The sequence below is a fragment of the Podarcis raffonei genome, chromosome 2 (genome assembly GCF_027172205.1).
Source record: "Podarcis raffonei isolate rPodRaf1 chromosome 2, rPodRaf1.pri, whole genome shotgun sequence".
Classification (NCBI taxonomy): Eukaryota; Metazoa; Chordata; class Lepidosauria; order Squamata; family Lacertidae; genus Podarcis; species Podarcis raffonei.
The window spans coordinates 90,068,935-90,085,839 of record NC_070603.1 but is presented as its reverse complement, the minus strand read 5'-3'; the positions used below and the strand labels follow the sequence as shown (position 1 = coordinate 90,085,839).

At 42.2% G+C, this 16,905-nt stretch overlaps 1 protein-coding gene across 3 annotated transcripts in view; it reads right to left on the bottom strand.

The window, feature by feature from the left end:
- The window catches only part of SRGAP3 (SLIT-ROBO Rho GTPase activating protein 3), a 184,815-nt gene that overhangs the window by 91,573 nt on the left and 76,337 nt on the right, over window positions 1–16,905 (bottom strand). For all 3 annotated transcript variants that reach the window (XR_008329068.1, XM_053378094.1, XM_053378095.1), the window contains exons 2-3: window positions 13,613–13,808; window positions 307–469 (exon numbers count right to left, since the gene is read on the bottom strand). Coding sequence is in view for 2 of the 3 variants with exons in the window: in XM_053378094.1 (XP_053234069.1) it covers window positions 307–469; window positions 13,613–13,808 (359 nt within the window). In the remaining variant the exon portion in view is untranslated. The remainder of the gene's footprint in view (window positions 1–306; window positions 470–13,612; window positions 13,809–16,905) is intronic.

Sequence of the window (16,905 nt, the reverse complement as noted above, 5' to 3'; positions counted from 1 at the left end):
GTAGGTTTTCCCAGGAGAAGGCAGTGGGACAGATGGGAGGTGTGGGCGAGCCCTTATATATGTAACTTTAATTGTACAGTGTCAGTTTCTCCACAGTTAATGACAAGGAAACCCCAGAATACAGTTTTCTGAGAAGGCCCACAAGTCTTTATATAAGAGAACCTGTTCAGACTCATATGCTCTAGCATTTTGCCCCCAAAGTTCTCTCAGCACTGCTTCATTATGTGGCGCTTACTCTCTCAGGAGGCTATTGAGTGTACTATACAATAAATCAGATCAAATTAAGTGACACAAACATTCGTTTACCTTTTTAAATAGCCGGATGACATCCTCACTGATCTGGGAGAGTCTGACAATGACATTGTTCATGAAGATGTCATTCAGGGTAGCATGGTCTCTGCTTTCTCTCCGAGTTTGGGTCAGTACCAGATACCAGCAGTTCACGGGAGAAAGAAGATGCTGATCCTTCCTATAAGCATACAAATTGATGGTTTAAAAAACCTTAGCTCACACATGAGGGCAGTCTTCTTGCTATGAGTAATAATGAGTTCCACTGACTAAAAGTTGCTATCAAACAGGTTGAGCAGGCAAAGAAAGCCTGGATTAACTTTCTACCAAAAGTTATGTGCTTACAGCAGTTCACTATAAGAATCTAGAGCCAATCTGATGATACAGTTCACAGCTAATTAAAAATTTTGTAAATAAAAATGAACAAATTCAGGAATTAGGAGTGGGCAATAGTTATGCCCTTTTTATACTAACAGCCCAATCATATACCACTGAAACTATGTCCTCTTTTATTCAATGTAGCTCACTTTCAAAATTTGTGCATTAGCAAATGGTATACCATAATAAAGTGTTTGCTTTATGATAGCAAGCAAGGTAAAAAGGAAACCATTTCCACTATGAAGTCTAATAACATACTCCAAACAAATTGGAAAATGTTCTTTTTCAAAATACACTTCATTCCAGCATTAACATTTTCAGAATAAAAACAAAATTCCATGAACACAGGTATATATTTAACTTCAGTTCCCAAATAAAATTGAATGTTTCTTAAGCCAAGTTGATAGGTATACCCCAGTATATAGTTTAAATGCAATCCACACCAACAAAGCAATACTCATCGAAGAAACAGATACTGTACATGTTCAGCTGGGTACAGTTAAAGAGAACCAAGTTAGTTTCACTTTTTTGACCAAACAATTCCTATTCACACAAGTCTCTGACTATAAATCACAACCATAAACTGATTTGCTACACACAGGAAAACAATCAGCTCCATACACACCTTTTATTTATATACTGCCAAAAGACTTTGCCTTAAAAAGGCTAATAAAATTTCCAATAACATCCAATAACAACAGTAAACACATTGAAGACAAACAAGCCAAAAAAGAAAAGCTGATAAAACAATAATAATCAAAAAAAGGCCCTCAAATGTCATAAAAGGGCCAAATGCCTATCCAATACACACCCGGTTCAGCTTCCTCTTCCCAGCGTTAGAAGCCAAACAAGAGGCTGGATGCCAAATCACCCTGAACCACTGTCTTGTTGAGGAAAGAAAATTACAATGAACGATATTAGACCAATTCTTTGCCATTAAGAAATCTCAACAAGTCCCTAGAGAGCAGTCAAGACCCACAACGAACATCTCATCAAGTCAAGACTATTATGTGCCGACAAAGCAATGCAGCAAGACTTAGAAACTATGCAGTAGGGAACAATTCTGCATTAGTGGGGAGAAGGACTAGGTGACTTATTAGGGTTTTTCCATCTCCCAGGCCAGCTATCCTGACAAACCATTTAGAGGCCTCCTTTTGTTATAGACATTGTTGGGTGTACTGCCAGTCATAGTTTTGAGTCAGAGAATATTGCAGCTTGCTTCCATTCAAGTAAACTGCAACAGCGCCCAAGGGCTACAAATTAGAGATTGGAGACCCAGTGGAAGATTGGGCCATGAGCCAGCTTTTATTGTATCCATTTATACAAGAAAGCTAGTCGAAATTCTAGATGAATACAAGCCAAATGCAACTAACCAGACATGCATGGAAGTCCACTAATAGCTCAATAAGCCACTTGTTTTTGCTGCCTACACCCAGGACAGCAAAAATGGAGACGTTTTCAAACACCTGGCTGGACCAATATTGTGACTAGGACTGGCACTATTGCAAACCATGTGCCACGAGTTGCACAGCCCTGCTCAAGTCCAAGGACATCAGGAAATATGCACATTCCATTCTGCAGTATTATAACATACCATTGGCCAAGAAAACAGAAGAAATGGAGTTGTTTTTTAGTTTATTCTTATGTTGCAACACACTTCACTTGTAGCCACTGGCCAGAAAAATACTGGGCTGCAGTAAACATACACCACTTTCTTCTCCCTGTAGCAGTTTGCATGATTAACATTGGCCACACTGTTCATTCTATGCTGGCAGCAGTTTCTTCTTTTCCCTTCCTAGCATCACTGTCAAGAAGCAGAGGCTGAAGTTACGGCCCTGCATTCCTGTACGCTGTGTGTCTTGCAAAGTGTTAACTAAAGCTTGGCAACGCAGCTCAGCCGCTTGCTTCTCAACAAAAAATGCAAATCCATCTCAGCATCCCTGATGTAGCAGAAACATTTTTACACGTTTCAGTGATGTTCATTATCAACACAATGAACACCAAGAAGCGAAGGGATGACAAATGCTAGGAATGTGTAGCGCCACACTGTTCTGATCTGTCTCTCCCCATCTTATTAGCCGGAAAACATTCCAATTCTCAAGAGGATTTCTAACTAATGAGGGGACACTGATAATCATCTGTATTCCTTCTACACAGATACACATACACACCCGGTGTTGTGCATGAGCTTGGCAAAAAGATCCGTTCATAGAAGCCATTTCGACAACTGAATAGTTGAACCTTATGGCTTCATGGGGCTTTAAACAAAGCCATCATGATTAATGAAATTTTAATGGTTCCGAGGAAAACTGCCATGTTTTCAGGAGCATTTTTCCAGTGCACAGGCTGCTCTTGGTAATGTTTGCAAAATGCAAAACATTGCAAATACAGTGGTACCTCGCAAGACGAAATTAATTCGTTCTGCGAGTTTTTTCATCTTGTGAAATTTTCGTCTTGCGAAGCACGGAACTGCACCTCTTCAAGCAATGCTCCCTGGGTATTAACGGTTTTAAGAAAAAGGAAACAAACTTGCAAGACGTTTTCGTCTTGCAAAGCAAGCCCATAGGGAAATTCGTCTTGCGAAGCAACTCAAAAAACGTAAAACTCTTTCGTCTTGCGAGTTTTTTGTCTTACGAGGCATTCGTCTTGCGAGGTACCACTGTACTAATGAAACCCCATACATAGGAGGATCTCAAAGCACTTATTATTCATTTTCAAAACAACTCTCCATGTGCGACCACCAAGCACTAATTGGCTTATTATATTTCCCTATGTTAGTAAGTTGGAAAAGTGGAATGAAAAACCATGGAATAAGGAGTGTTCATGACCTTTAGAAGAACTAACTGAAGGACAGTAGAGAAGAAGGGATAACACAGACAGACACAGACACATGCAAGAGTAGAGGATGGCCCAGGGAGGCTGGACCAAGGATAAATGGTGCTCTCAGGTCAAAAAAAAAAAAAAAGAATAGCCATGCATGATCTAGATAAAGACCATTCAAGCAGTGACCCAATCTTTCTATGACATCTGTGTCACTAAAATATACCTAAAAGCAAGAGGGGAAATTTACTGATTGTAATTATGCTTCAGCATAAGTCTCCCTCCCCCCCTTCTTTTCTGCAGCAACCCATGTGGATATTTAATTAGTTCCTTTAACTTCTAGCTGTCCTTACAGTTTGCAAAGGGTGTGCTTTCCAGGCAACAGGCACCAATGAAACTCACTAAAAATAATCAAGTGGCATACATGACCATGGAGGGAGAAGCCTCAGTTAACTATAGGACTGGAAGCAAACATTTTCATAGCTCTGAAGTCTGCTATCACAGCTTAGGAAACCCTCCCACATGGAAAAGAAGAGCAAGGAAGTACACTATGATATGATTTCAGCTCAAAAGCGTTTACAGAAAGCCCCATTTCCAGACACGAACAGAGGATTGCTTCCATTCCTAGCCAGCTCGTCAAACATTTTGGCCTGAACAGAAGTTCTAAGCTACGCTGACACCAACAGAAATGCTGCTTTTTAAGCTCTCCACAGTCTATAACAGAACAGCCAATGACAACACAAAGTGAGCACCGATGAACCAGAAGTGCACCTGTTGTTTATTGCCTCTTCCTTCAAGGCATCGCTACTAAACTTTGCATAGGTCATTTGCCAACAAAAGAATTTGACAATCCAGCTGTTCTGCGTGCTCAACAATCTGGGGAACAATAGAAGATACCCAAGAGTGAAGGTCCAAAATGTGAGGAGTCAGCTATTATCTGTGTACAGAAACAGGTGGATCAAGGCTGCCCGCCAAAGGTTTTGCAAGGTAATCCAGCAATAGCAAAAAGGGCAGGGGAAAATAGTAGGCCGGGTGGTGCTGAAGATTATTAATGTATAAAGCAAATAAATGGTTTGGTTTTGTTAAGCTCATTTTCCTTTTTCCCTTTGAAACCATAATGTTCAATAATATATTACTGCTGTTTAAAATTGATGAACCACTTTACAGTGGTACCTCGCAAGGCGAAATTAATTCGTTCCGCGAGTTTTTTCTTCTTGCGAGTTTTTTGTCTTGCGAAGCACGGTTTCCCATAGGAATGCATTGAAAATCAATTAATGCGTTCCTATGGAAACCGCTTGCCGGGCTGGCGGTGCGGAGAAGGGCTTTTCTCCCCACCGCAAGCCTTCAGGACAGGTCCGGGAACAGAGAGGAAGGCGTGCTGCGCTTCTCCTCTGTTCCCGGAGCTTGCGGGGCTTGCGGTGAGTAGAAGGGCTTTCCTCCCCACCGCCAACATTCAGAACAGCATTCTGAATGTTGGCGGTGGGAAGGAAAACCCTCCTCCCACCGCAAGTCTTCAGGACAGGTCCGGGAACAGAGGGGAAGGCGTGCAGCGCTTCTCTGTTCCCGGGGCTTGCGGTGGGAGGAGGGTTTTTCCTCCCCACCGCCAACATTCAGAACAGCATTCTGAATGTTGGCGGTGGGAAGGAAAACCCTCCTCCCACCGCAAGTCTTCAGGACAGGTCCGGGAACAGAGGGGAAGGCGCGTTGCGCTTCTCCTCTGTCCCCGGACCTGTTCTGAAGGCTGGCGGTCCACCGCCAGCCTTCAGAACAGCCGTCCGAAGGCTGGCGCGGGGAGAAGGGCTCTCCGCTCCACCGCCAGCCTTCAGAACAGCCTTCCGAAGGCTGGCGGCGGGAGGAGGTCTCTCCGCCCCGCCGCCAGCCTTCGGAGCAGCCTTCCGAAGGCTGGCGGGGGGAGAAGGTCTCTCCGCCCCACCGCCAGCCTTCGGAGGAGGTCCGAGGACAGTGGGGAAGACGCGCTGCGCTTCCCCGCTGTCCCCGGAGATTTCCCTATGGGCTTTCGTCTTGCGAAGGAAGCCCATAGGGAAATTCGTCTGGCGAAGCACCTCGAAAAACGGAAAACTCTTTCTTCTTGCGAGTTTTCCGTCTTGCGAGGCATTCGTCTTGCGAGGTACCACTGTATAAGCCTCAGCAGCTTCTTCACTTCCAATCTACTATCTTAGAGGCCTCCAAAAAGTAAGGAGGGGGAGTCTCATGACCTTATTAAGGCTTTCCTAGACACATGAAAACCCCTTTCAGCTCAATGAGCAGCAGCCAGCCATCACAGCAGATACAAAGTGTGACAGAGCTACCTGTGGCCTCACCAGCATCCCAAAAAGACTGAAGCATTCAAAAGCAGATAATATTCGCTGAACTACAAAATTAAGTCCACAAGATGTTGAACTATCAGGGCAAGTACAACATTGATACATGCTTCTTATGGCCGTGCCTGTTTGAAACAAGTTGATAGAAAACAGATGTGGAAACAATTATTACCCTCTAGACACAGTAAGACATCTTCAAATATTTGAAGGTCTCTCACATAGAAGGAGCAAATTTGTTTCCTGTTGTTCCAGAAATGGATCCAAACCACCAAACAAGTTAAAATTGTAAGGAAGGGGATTTAGACTAAATATCAGGAAAAACTTCCCAATAATATGAGCTGTTTTAACAATGGAATGAACTGCCTCAGAAGGTGGAGCACATTTTCATTAAAGAACTTATTAAACAAAGGTTGGATGGCCGTCCATGAAAGATGCTATGGTAGTTGATTGTCGGCAGGTTGGACTCGATCAGGGTTTACCAAACTTGGGTCTCCTGCTGTTTTTGGACTACAACTCCCATCATCCCTAGCTAGTTGTACCAGTGGTCAGGGATGATGGTAACTGTAGTCCAAAAATAGCTGTAAACCCAAGTTTGGGGAACCCTGGACTAATATACTTTGTATGAGTCTGTCAGATGAGCCTTCGTGGTCCAACAGTCAGATATGCTGGGCCTTGATTTTAGTAAACATCCTGGTCTGTTATGGAAGTGTGCTGGGTGACTTAATGCATAGTGCTCTCAATTCCACGCCTCAACTCACAGAAGCAAATGAGTAAGAAAAGGAAAGGCATGCAAGGCCTTCTACACAAAGGATTTTTGCAGGACTAAACAGTGGTGGGTACATATCTCCTATTCAGGGGTGTCAACTTGAATAAAATATGGGAAGCAAGTAAGCCCCACCCCACATAATCAATCACATGACATGGTGCACGTACACCATTTGAATGGCAATGCCCATCAACTTTGGGGGGACCAGCCCTCTCAAAACATTTATTGGGGAACCGAAGCCCCCTTGACCCCTAGGAGTAGGCTCCTATGCTCCCATTAGGGCAAGAAAAGTTTGCAGCAATCCTACTAGTTGGGCCTTGTGAGCATTTAAGCTCCCCAACCGTAATCTGTGGGTTGCCATCTGATTGGATTTTATTCTGATCCTGATCTGATTTTAGGATGCATTTTAATCGATTGCCTGATTCTATGTTAATGTGCTATACATTTGATGTTAGCCGCTCTGAGCCCGGTTTTGACCAGGGAGGGCGGGGTATAAATAAAAATTATTATTACTACTACTACTACTACTACTACTACTCTTAGAACAGGGGCTCCAGATGCTTTCCATTATGAGACAGTATAGTAAAGAGATTTCCTAGTCATCTTCAGATTTTCAATTTACACATATTGCTGCATCTGCCCACATTCTTACAATCCTAAAAGAATGGTGCAAAAACAAAGGTTTTAAAAGTGCCATTCTTCAAGTAGCAAAGAAAGACAGGCACATAGTATTAATAGCACACCTTTTCTAGCCCACTCACTGACTGCACACACTATATGAGGTACAATGAACTAAGTTAATATCCGAAGAAATACTAATCACCTTTGTAAATGCCTTTGCAGGGCAATATATTTTTTTTATATAAGATATTTATTAAGATTTTTTAAAGTATTACAATAAAAATGAAAAAAATAACAAAAATACAAAGTAAAAATAGTTAAAAACACACAGATTTTCCATTGCTTATTTTCCTTTAGCTTGCTTCCCGGACCTCCTCATACCTCCCTTTTTTGTATTCCACTTCAAATTGTTGGTTCAGCAAATCCTTACCATTAGATTTTTACCTATTTATAACCCTTTTTTCATATTCTCTTAAAGCATTACAGCTGGAAACCACTTAATTTCTATCCAACATCATTCTAACATTCATTAATTTTACAATATTTCTGTAGATAGTCTTTGAATTTCTTCCAATCTTCTTCCACCGACTCTTCTCCCTGATCTCGGATTCTGCCAGTCATTTCTGCCAATCCCATATAGTCCATCACCTTCGTCTGCCATTCTTCCAAAGTGGGTAGATCTTGTGTCTTCCAATACTTTGCAATGAGTATTCTTGCTGCTGTTGTAGCGTACATAAAAAAAGTTCTGTCCTTCTTTGGCACCAACTGGCCGACAATGCCCAGCAATGCAGGGCAATATAGCCTTCTATAGCTTCCTCTAAAGGAAGGTAAGAAAATGAAGCACCACAACAGGTTTAGACTTATGAAAAGAAGCTCTTTTAAAAGAAGCAAACCCAGGTGTGCCATGTCACTAGGTTGGAAAACAAGGACAAGAATAGTGGTGTTTTCACATTTCTCTCCAGGACAGATCTTGAATTTGAAACTCATACCGTGGTCTTTGTACCTGATAATGTTGCTGATGAACAAACAATTTCTTTGAAGGAAAAGAGAAGTTGCCTTGAAAATGTTTTGGAATGGAAAGGCAGGATAAAAGTGCTTGAAATAAAATAAATATAGTTGTTTGCTATGACAACCACACTTCCTTGTTCTACTCTTCTGCATGGCTTTAATCACGTATAGGAGAAATCAGACGCACACAACACACTCCACCCCAAAGCTTCTGCAATTTAAACCGCAACACTGCAGAGCATTAAAAGACGACTATTTTCCTAACAAAGGCCACTATGCTTTGCAAAGGCAAGGCCTCTCACAGCATTTGTGGAACTCAGGGCTCTTTGTTTGGCAAATGGAATGAAGGACTGTATAAAAACAAATTGTTCTGATCTTCCATTATACTACTCATTCACTCCAACAATACTTAAGATTTTCTGTCTGAAGCAGCCTTAAAACCACTTTGATACAGCTCACAGACCACTCAAACTATATTTTGCATTTTCAGACACGGAGGTCCTTTACAAATAAATTTATAGGACTGAAAGCAGGATTTTCTTTCATTGACTTAAAAATATGAAATAGGCCTCTTATGCCTTATGTGGCAAATTAACTGAGCTTTGTCTAGTCCCATAGTATTCAAGCTGCTGTTCTTTTGGAACATTTTCTCCAACACTAAATGATAATCATTCTTTACATAAGCAATCAGTGAAAAGGGTAAGGGACCAGAACAAGATACAATGCTTTCATTAGATAAACCTCAGAACAAATCTGTCTTATAAACAACCTTGTAAAGTAGCTATCAGAGAGAAGTAGCAAGCAAAATGCATAAAACATAAAAAGCCATCTCTCTCTAACATGTAATTATTTTTCTTAATGCAAAATTTAGTTCAACGTCTAAACAATAGTTCTGAGTCTTCCTCCTGCCCAACTCACACACCTTCATTTACAGCCCCCATTTTTCCATTAGCATAGAGAGCCAGCACCCTCCAGCTGCTTTTGCTTGGGGACTTAGTAATAATTAGTTCAACATTCACAGTATGTTCCAGGGCCTGTTCAATCCATTCGCCAGATGCTACTCTTAGCTCCATCTGGCTGCCAAAATGAATGGAGCCACAATGAGCTGTCTTTGCTTTTCATCTGCAACAACAACCACTGAGTTAAAGGGTCTCGTAAGGATTTCTAGCCCATTAGGTTTTGGTTCCTCTTTTCATTTCACTCTGCCACCTCCACTATTTAGACCACTAGCTGAGGATGGTTTACATAAAGAAGGAAAGCCCAAAGTGTATGCTGGATAAAGGAGGAAGCATTACTGGTTGGGGAATAATTTAATCCAGAGTTAGGTGAGCAACCTGCACTGGATAGTTACAGGTAGGTAGCCGTGTTGGTCTGCCATAGTCGAAACAAAATAAAAAAATTATCCAGTTTGCACTGGATAGGTTACACTCCTCCTTAACACACAGGTTCCTATCCTGAGCAGCTGCTTCTGGATGCCCAAGTGATTAGGTATGCTTTTCATCAGGTTTGATTGGTTTCCCAACCATATCTTTTCTTGGGAAGGAATGATATAACCACAATCATTTGTGTTTTGGTAATTACTAGATTGGAAGACAGCAACATGTTTGTTGTTTGCTACCCTGGGCTCCTTTGTGAAGAAAGGCAGCATATACATTTAAAAAATAAAGAGGCTGCAACTTGTTATTTTTGTCTATTTGGTGTTACAGTGGTACCTTGGGTTACATACGCTTCAGGTTACATACGCTTCAGGTTACAGACTCCGCTAATCCAGAAATATTACCTCGGGTTAAGAACTTTGCTTCAGGATGAGAACAGAAATTGTGCTCCGGCGCCGCGGCAGCAGCAGGAGGCCCCATTAGCTAAAGTGGTGCTTCAGGTTAGGTTAAGAACAGTTTCAGGTTAAGAACGGACCTCCGGAACGAATTAAGTACGTAACCAGAGGTACCATTGTAAATTGTCTGGTATCTTTCTCTATACCATTTATCTCCTAAAATTAAATAATAAAAATTAAAAAAAATAGGGGAAGTGAATGAGTTGATCAGCTTTGATCTACAGTTTTGTAAATAAGCACCCAGTCATGTTTTTAATGCAGCTACCTTTGACTTCAGAGGAAAGAACTACTCTATAAATTGGGTTAGACCAAGACTTCACCTGCTGCAGATAGAAAGCTCCTTCCTTTCACGGCTGATGGCAGTGGGGGGGGGGCATTTTGCTGATTTCCCACCACCACCTGCTGACCCAAGCACCACCCCCCACACTATTCCAGAAGGTCCCCCTCCCCCACAACCCCTTCTCAAACAATTTGGGAGGTGACACTAGGAGCTGCAGAACAAGGGGTGAAATCAGCAGAAATGACCTTTCCTTTCTCCATTAGTGGGATCATCCCATGAGCAGAACCTTGCTCAGGGTGTGCTCCTGCTGTTGGAAGCAAAATCTGGATCCAGCTCAGTATGTTTATACACCTAAAAATGTAACATGTGCACATGACCAACATGGGCTGTCTGCTACATGCATTTATTACTACATTTATATCCCACCTTTTCTCCAAGACATTCAAGGTGGCAAGTTCTTCTCCTACATACATACACACACACACACAACACACAACACACACACAACACACACGGTAAAGTAGAAAAGTATCAGTAAAACTTGGGACAGGGGCTAGGAATTAAAACACTTAAGGGACTACATAACTGTAAAAACTGTATGGAACCATTAAAAACTGGTGGCATTTTGGCAAAAAGAAAGATCGTACCCTGTTATCCTCTGAGGAATAAAGTGCTTGTGTCTGCCTTGCCTATTGTCCTAGACACACCCTAGTGAAACGAATACATATAGCAGGGAGTTAATTCCTTATTGTCAAAAGCAATCACTTACAGTAGCTTCTATGGGGCTCTGAATACACTTGCACACAACTTCTAGCATCTAAGTGGCTGTTCCCAGCCAGTGTCCTCTGGAGCAGCTGCAGAAATAAAAAACCACGCCCCTCTCCATCAACTTAAGTACTTTCCCCCCACAGGATGCACATGCAGCCTGAGATGATACCTGCACAGCAGCCACCACTGTTCTTCACTCTTCAATCCTCTTCTGGTTCTAGGAGACAGTGGGGCAGGAGATGGTGGGGATTCAATCAGCCGCCCACTTGCCTGATCATCCTCTCCTCCTCTTCCGACAAGTCCGGTGTTCCACTCTCTATCCCTGATAGCTCTGACGCTTCTCCTTGGGGGGCACCAACCCCCATAAATTGCTGGCCCCCTCTCCTCTCTCCAAGTCAGTTTCCAGTCCCCTTGTGCCCAACACACATACATCCAAGCCCTGCCATCCCTGACACCTATTGAGGAAGGCCACCTAAACATTAGGAAGAACTTCCTGACAGTAAGAGCTGTTTGACAGTGGAATTTGCTGCCAAGGAGTGTGGTGGAGTCTCCTTCTTTGGAGGTCTTTAAGCAGAGGCTTGACAACCATATGTCAGGAGTGCTCTGATGGTGTTTCCTGCTTGGCAGGGGGTTGGACTCAATGGCCCTTGTGGTCTCTTCCAACTCTATGATTCTATGATTCAGGGCCACTCCACAAAAAATGAGAAGGCTCCCCCTCCAGGCAACACCCAACTAACAGAGTTGGGAGGCCTATCAAGTGGGGTGGTGGCTCTGCTACAGATCTAAACTTCTCAAGAATGAGGGTTCTGGTCAAAAGGAAGTCAAAAGACAAGGGGTCAAGTTTCTCCAAAAAGTTGTTGTGTTATTCCAAACCGTGATAATAGAAGGCCACTGTTCTTCAAGCCTGGGTCCCCAGATATTATTGAACAACAGCTCTCTGATCATTTGCTAAGCGGTCTGGGGATGACTGGAGTTGTAGTCCAATAACAATGACATATGGAAACCTATTTGTACACTAGGAGAATCAGAGTAAAGAGATTACAGTGGTACCTTGGATCTCAAACTTAATCCGTTCCAGAATTCTGTTCCAAAATCAAAGCGTTCCAAAACCAAGGCGCAAAATGGATTAATCCATTCCAGACTTTTAAAAACAGCAACTTAACATGAATTTTGCTATCTAACAAGACCATTGATCCATAAAATGAAAGCAATAAACAATGTATCACAGTCACACAATCCATTAATGAGTAGCTGAACTGGGTTCCACACGGCTGCAAAAACAAAAACACAAAATACCGTATTTTTTGCTCTATAAGACTCACTTTTTCCCTCCTAAAAAGTAAGGGGAAATGTGTGTGCGTCTTATGGAGCGAATGCAGGCTGCGCAGCTATCCCAGAAGCCAGAACAGCAAGAGGGATCGCTGCTTTTGCTGCGCAGCGATCCCTCTTGCTGTTCTGGCTTCTGAGATTCAGAATATTTTTTTTCTTGTTTTCCTCCTCCAAAAACTAGGTGCGTCTTATGGTCTGGTGCGTCTTATGGAGTGAAAAATACGGTAAATAGCAAAAACAGATCTCAGCGTAACACTCAAAACGGAAGTGTGGCACTCAAATCAAAAGCGTAACACTCAAAACGGAGCATGTTCGGCTTCTGAAAAAAGTTCACAAACTGCAGTGTTTGGATTTGCAGTGTTTGGATTCCAAGTTGTTTGAGTACCAATGCGTTAGAGAACCAATGTATCACTGTACAGGGAACTTAGCAATATGAAGTATATAGGATTTTAGTAATTCAGCAGTACAAGCTGCAGCTCAGAATGAGGTGGAGTACAGTGGAGTGAGAGACCATCACCATTCACCTTGCACATTCAAAAATTTTAGATCACCAGGAAATGAATGACACAAGGGATTATGTCCAACAGACAAATGGCAATGACAACACAGGAAGTACTTTGCAGCTATGATTGTCAAAAAGATTAAAAGGAACCAACTAAAAACAACCAATATGGCCAGGGGCAAGAAGAAGGTAAAAAATTCCACTGAGGAGCTACAAAACTAGACAGTATTAATATCCTCCTTTTCTTCTACATTCTTAGTTCATTTAGAGTTCAGAACCTCAAAGGCACATACTAAAAAGGATCAGTCATGTTCATTACTCCAGCTTGAAATATGGAACATTAAATATGCAAACTGAATTACTTTGTGGTTATAAATAAATATGCAATATCAATGCATGCAAGCTTTACCCACCAGAATGTCAGGCGTGCCCAACATGTTGTCAAAAGACTGACAGTAGCAGCCAACCCTTAAAGAGACTATTTTGAAAGAAGTAGGGAAGACACTAACAAGTTTGTAAATAAGTAGCTCAGCAAACCCAAGAAACCAACTGAATCTCTGTTAACATTTTTTTCATTTCCTCAACCACCATCAGTCATCTGAAAAGGCCCATCGCTTTGAGATCACACTGAAGACTGCATTTATTCAACAAGTCTGGGTCTCTTGTGCCTCCTTTCAGAAATAGAAACATATATGCTTACTTGAACTGGTGGTGTTCCCTGGAGCTGCGAATCTTGGAAGAAAATCTTTCCGCAAGTTTTTCTAAGTTCCTGGAGTACTCCAGTTCAATCTCAGCCTTTCTGCGGAAGAACTCCTGGAGGTCCTGCAGGAGCTGCAACCGGGATTCAGACTGCTGTTCTAGGCATTTGAACTGTTCCACCAACTGGGTACGAATTTCTGGACACACAAAACAGAAAGCGAAACAGCATTATAAACAAATGGTAACAGAGCCTGTAAGCGCTCATTTATTTTGCTGCCCTGCTAAAGACCTCTCACATTGACAGCACTATATTGAGCATGCCCAGATAAGTACAGATTAACAGGCTACATAAACGGATTAACTTCACATAAGTACATAAATACATAAACAGATTGACTTTAAACCTTTAAACATTGGGGGAAGGGGAATCCTCTCTTATGTACCCTTGTAAGGGGGAAAGAAACTGGACTGAAATTGAAGTGTCAGCGGTGAGATTAGGTTAAGAAATAATTCTCAGTGTCTCAAAGAACTGGAATAAAAGTGGGAGGTGGTTGCATATAGAAGACTAGTCATATATTCATTTATTAAGATTTTTTACTCTCTCTTTTTTTCCATGCACAATTTGGGGTCCAGAAATGATCACCCTTACTAAAATTACATTTTACTGATATCAAGCAGAATTTGACTGGAATTAAGCAGTACATTCGGAATTTAAGTATTTAAAAGCAAACCTTTATGTTATTATATACTACAACCCACTCTTCTGATCCTTTGTGATTCAACAGGTTATAACATACATACATACATACATACATACATACATGTTTGCGGGGCCTCCAATATTTCTGATATCTAAAATATTTGGCAAATTACTACTGTGTCGTAACCGCTAACAAATACTGACATTAAGTAACATTAGATTCACCAATCTGAAACACTATATAATATACACACACACACACACACACACACACACACACACATACATATACATATACACAAACACAAGCACACACATACATACATATATACACATACATATGCAAGTGCTTTTGCAATACAATAGTGTGATAATGGTTGAACAGAGATATTGTCCAAAATCTCCCAGACGCAGAACATCACATCCAATTGCTAAGGAATAAATACTGGTAACAATTCAAACTTCCATAGAAGCTCAGGACCTTGAATCCAAGATACCCGAGGTCTGTTTTTTGGCGCTGTGGTCTAAACCACTGAGCCTAGGGCTTGCCAATCGGAAGGTGAGCGGTTCGAATCCCCGCGACGGGGTGTGCTCCCGTTGCTCAGTCCCACTCCTGCCAACCTAGCAGTTCTAAAGCACGTTAAAGTGCAAGTAGATAAATAGGTACCGCTCCGGTGGGAAGGTAAACGGTGTTTCCGTGCGCTGCTCTGGTTTTGCCAGAAGCAGCTTAGTCATGCTGGCCACAGGACCTGGAAAAACTGTCTGCAAACAAACATCGGCTCCCTTGGCCAGTAAAGTGAGAGGAGCGCCGCAACCCCAGAGTCTTTCGCGACTGGATTTAACCAGCAGGGGTCCTTTAGCTTTACCTAGCATAGTCTTGATTTAAAGGGGAAAAAATAATGCATTGAAGCGGTCAGAGGACTTGTTCTCAGGCTAAAAGGGTACCCAATATCATATGGTGGCCTGGTTGTGGATCATATATAACCCTCATTGTTTCCCTTGCATGTGTCCACCTCTACTGCCACATTCACAACAGCCTTCTCAGGACCAAAAGAAGATCTGGCAGAAACAGGATAGCCAGCAGGAAGGATAGCCAGCAGGCTAGGACTATAGTTGCTATCCTGCTCCAGCGCATGCACTCTGCTGTTGGGTCACAGCCAACCAAGTGCACGCACAATCTGACCACAGCATGGCAGAGCGCCATAGATTATGTCATGTGCACACTGGCCGCCTTCCTGCTGGTTCCTTGGTTTCTCATTAGGAGCGGTACAAAGTTTTCTCTGTTTCTCAGGGTGCCAGAAGTGGAGCAGGCTGGGTGCGAGTGGAGGCTTGCGGGTTGGTGCTGGGGGCCTGGAGGGAGGCAAACTGGCTAGTGGGTGAAGGAGCCTGTTTGTGTGTTTGTCTATGTGAGCGAGTGACAAGGGGAGAGGGAAAAGGCTCAACGGGGGAGAGGGGCTATCATCTGGATGCAAAGATGTGTGTTACAGAGGGATAGGACCCTTCAGGCTTTGGGCTCCCTCACCACCAATTAGTGGTACCCCACCAACCTCCATCATGCTCAGGAAATGGAGCCCTCTTCCCAAAGAAGTTGTCTTCTCTGCTCTGGAATTTTAGCTGCAAGGAGCAGAGAATGAATGCAAAGCAATTTTCACTTCATTTGTAGTTCGGCCTGTTTTTGCCACACTCTCAGATGCATCTAGAACCGACAACTTTCAGAGATAAGTTTATAGACCACATGCACCCAACAGCAGCTTTACATGAAATATATTGAGATAAATTGGCTGCTTCCCATGCTGATGTTTATCAAGTTATAGCTGTATTCAGTAATATCTGTCAGATTAATATGCCCTCTTTAGTAAATCAGGCTCTCTTACATGATATATCGCCTTGTGCATCAAGAGAAAAAGAATTGTTTCCTTTTGACGTTTATCTCCTGCCACAAAAAACCAACAGCTTCCCCAAACACAGCTCACTTTTTAAGCCTCTTAGATAATGTAGCAGAGTCTGCAAATCTCTTTAAACAGGATTGATCCTTGGAAGACAAACAATCAGAACTGGGAAAGAACAATGTTTTAACTCTTAGCCTCTATTTTGAAAAGTGGCCTCTGGCTGCTAGAGGAACAATACCCCCATCTGTATTTATGGGTGTGGATTTAGCAAACAAAAACAAAAACTTTCTGTTGAATATTGAAAATACTTAAATGTGGGGTTTTTTTTGAATGGTTAAGGGATATGAGGAGTAGCTATCCCTTTTTTCAGATGAAAACAAAATTCCATTTGAATCTACTCAGACTCTGCAATCACCATCAAAATCTTTCAAGTCTACAGTTCTATAATTCTATGACTCTCTGTGTACATCTGCTGAAGGTGGTATGGAGGGTGGCAACCAGAAAATGAACTGTTTCCTAGTAGGTTGGGTATGTTTACCCCATTCAAGTCCATTCAGCAACCTTTGTTGTTGTTTTTTCTAAAGAAATGGTTTTCAAAAGAAATGATTTTGGCTGGACGTCTTCCTACTCCTACTTGCTTGCTTACATGTGAAAAATGAAGGTTTGTCAGTTAAGCCCTATTCAGATGTTTCCCCTCGTGTGATG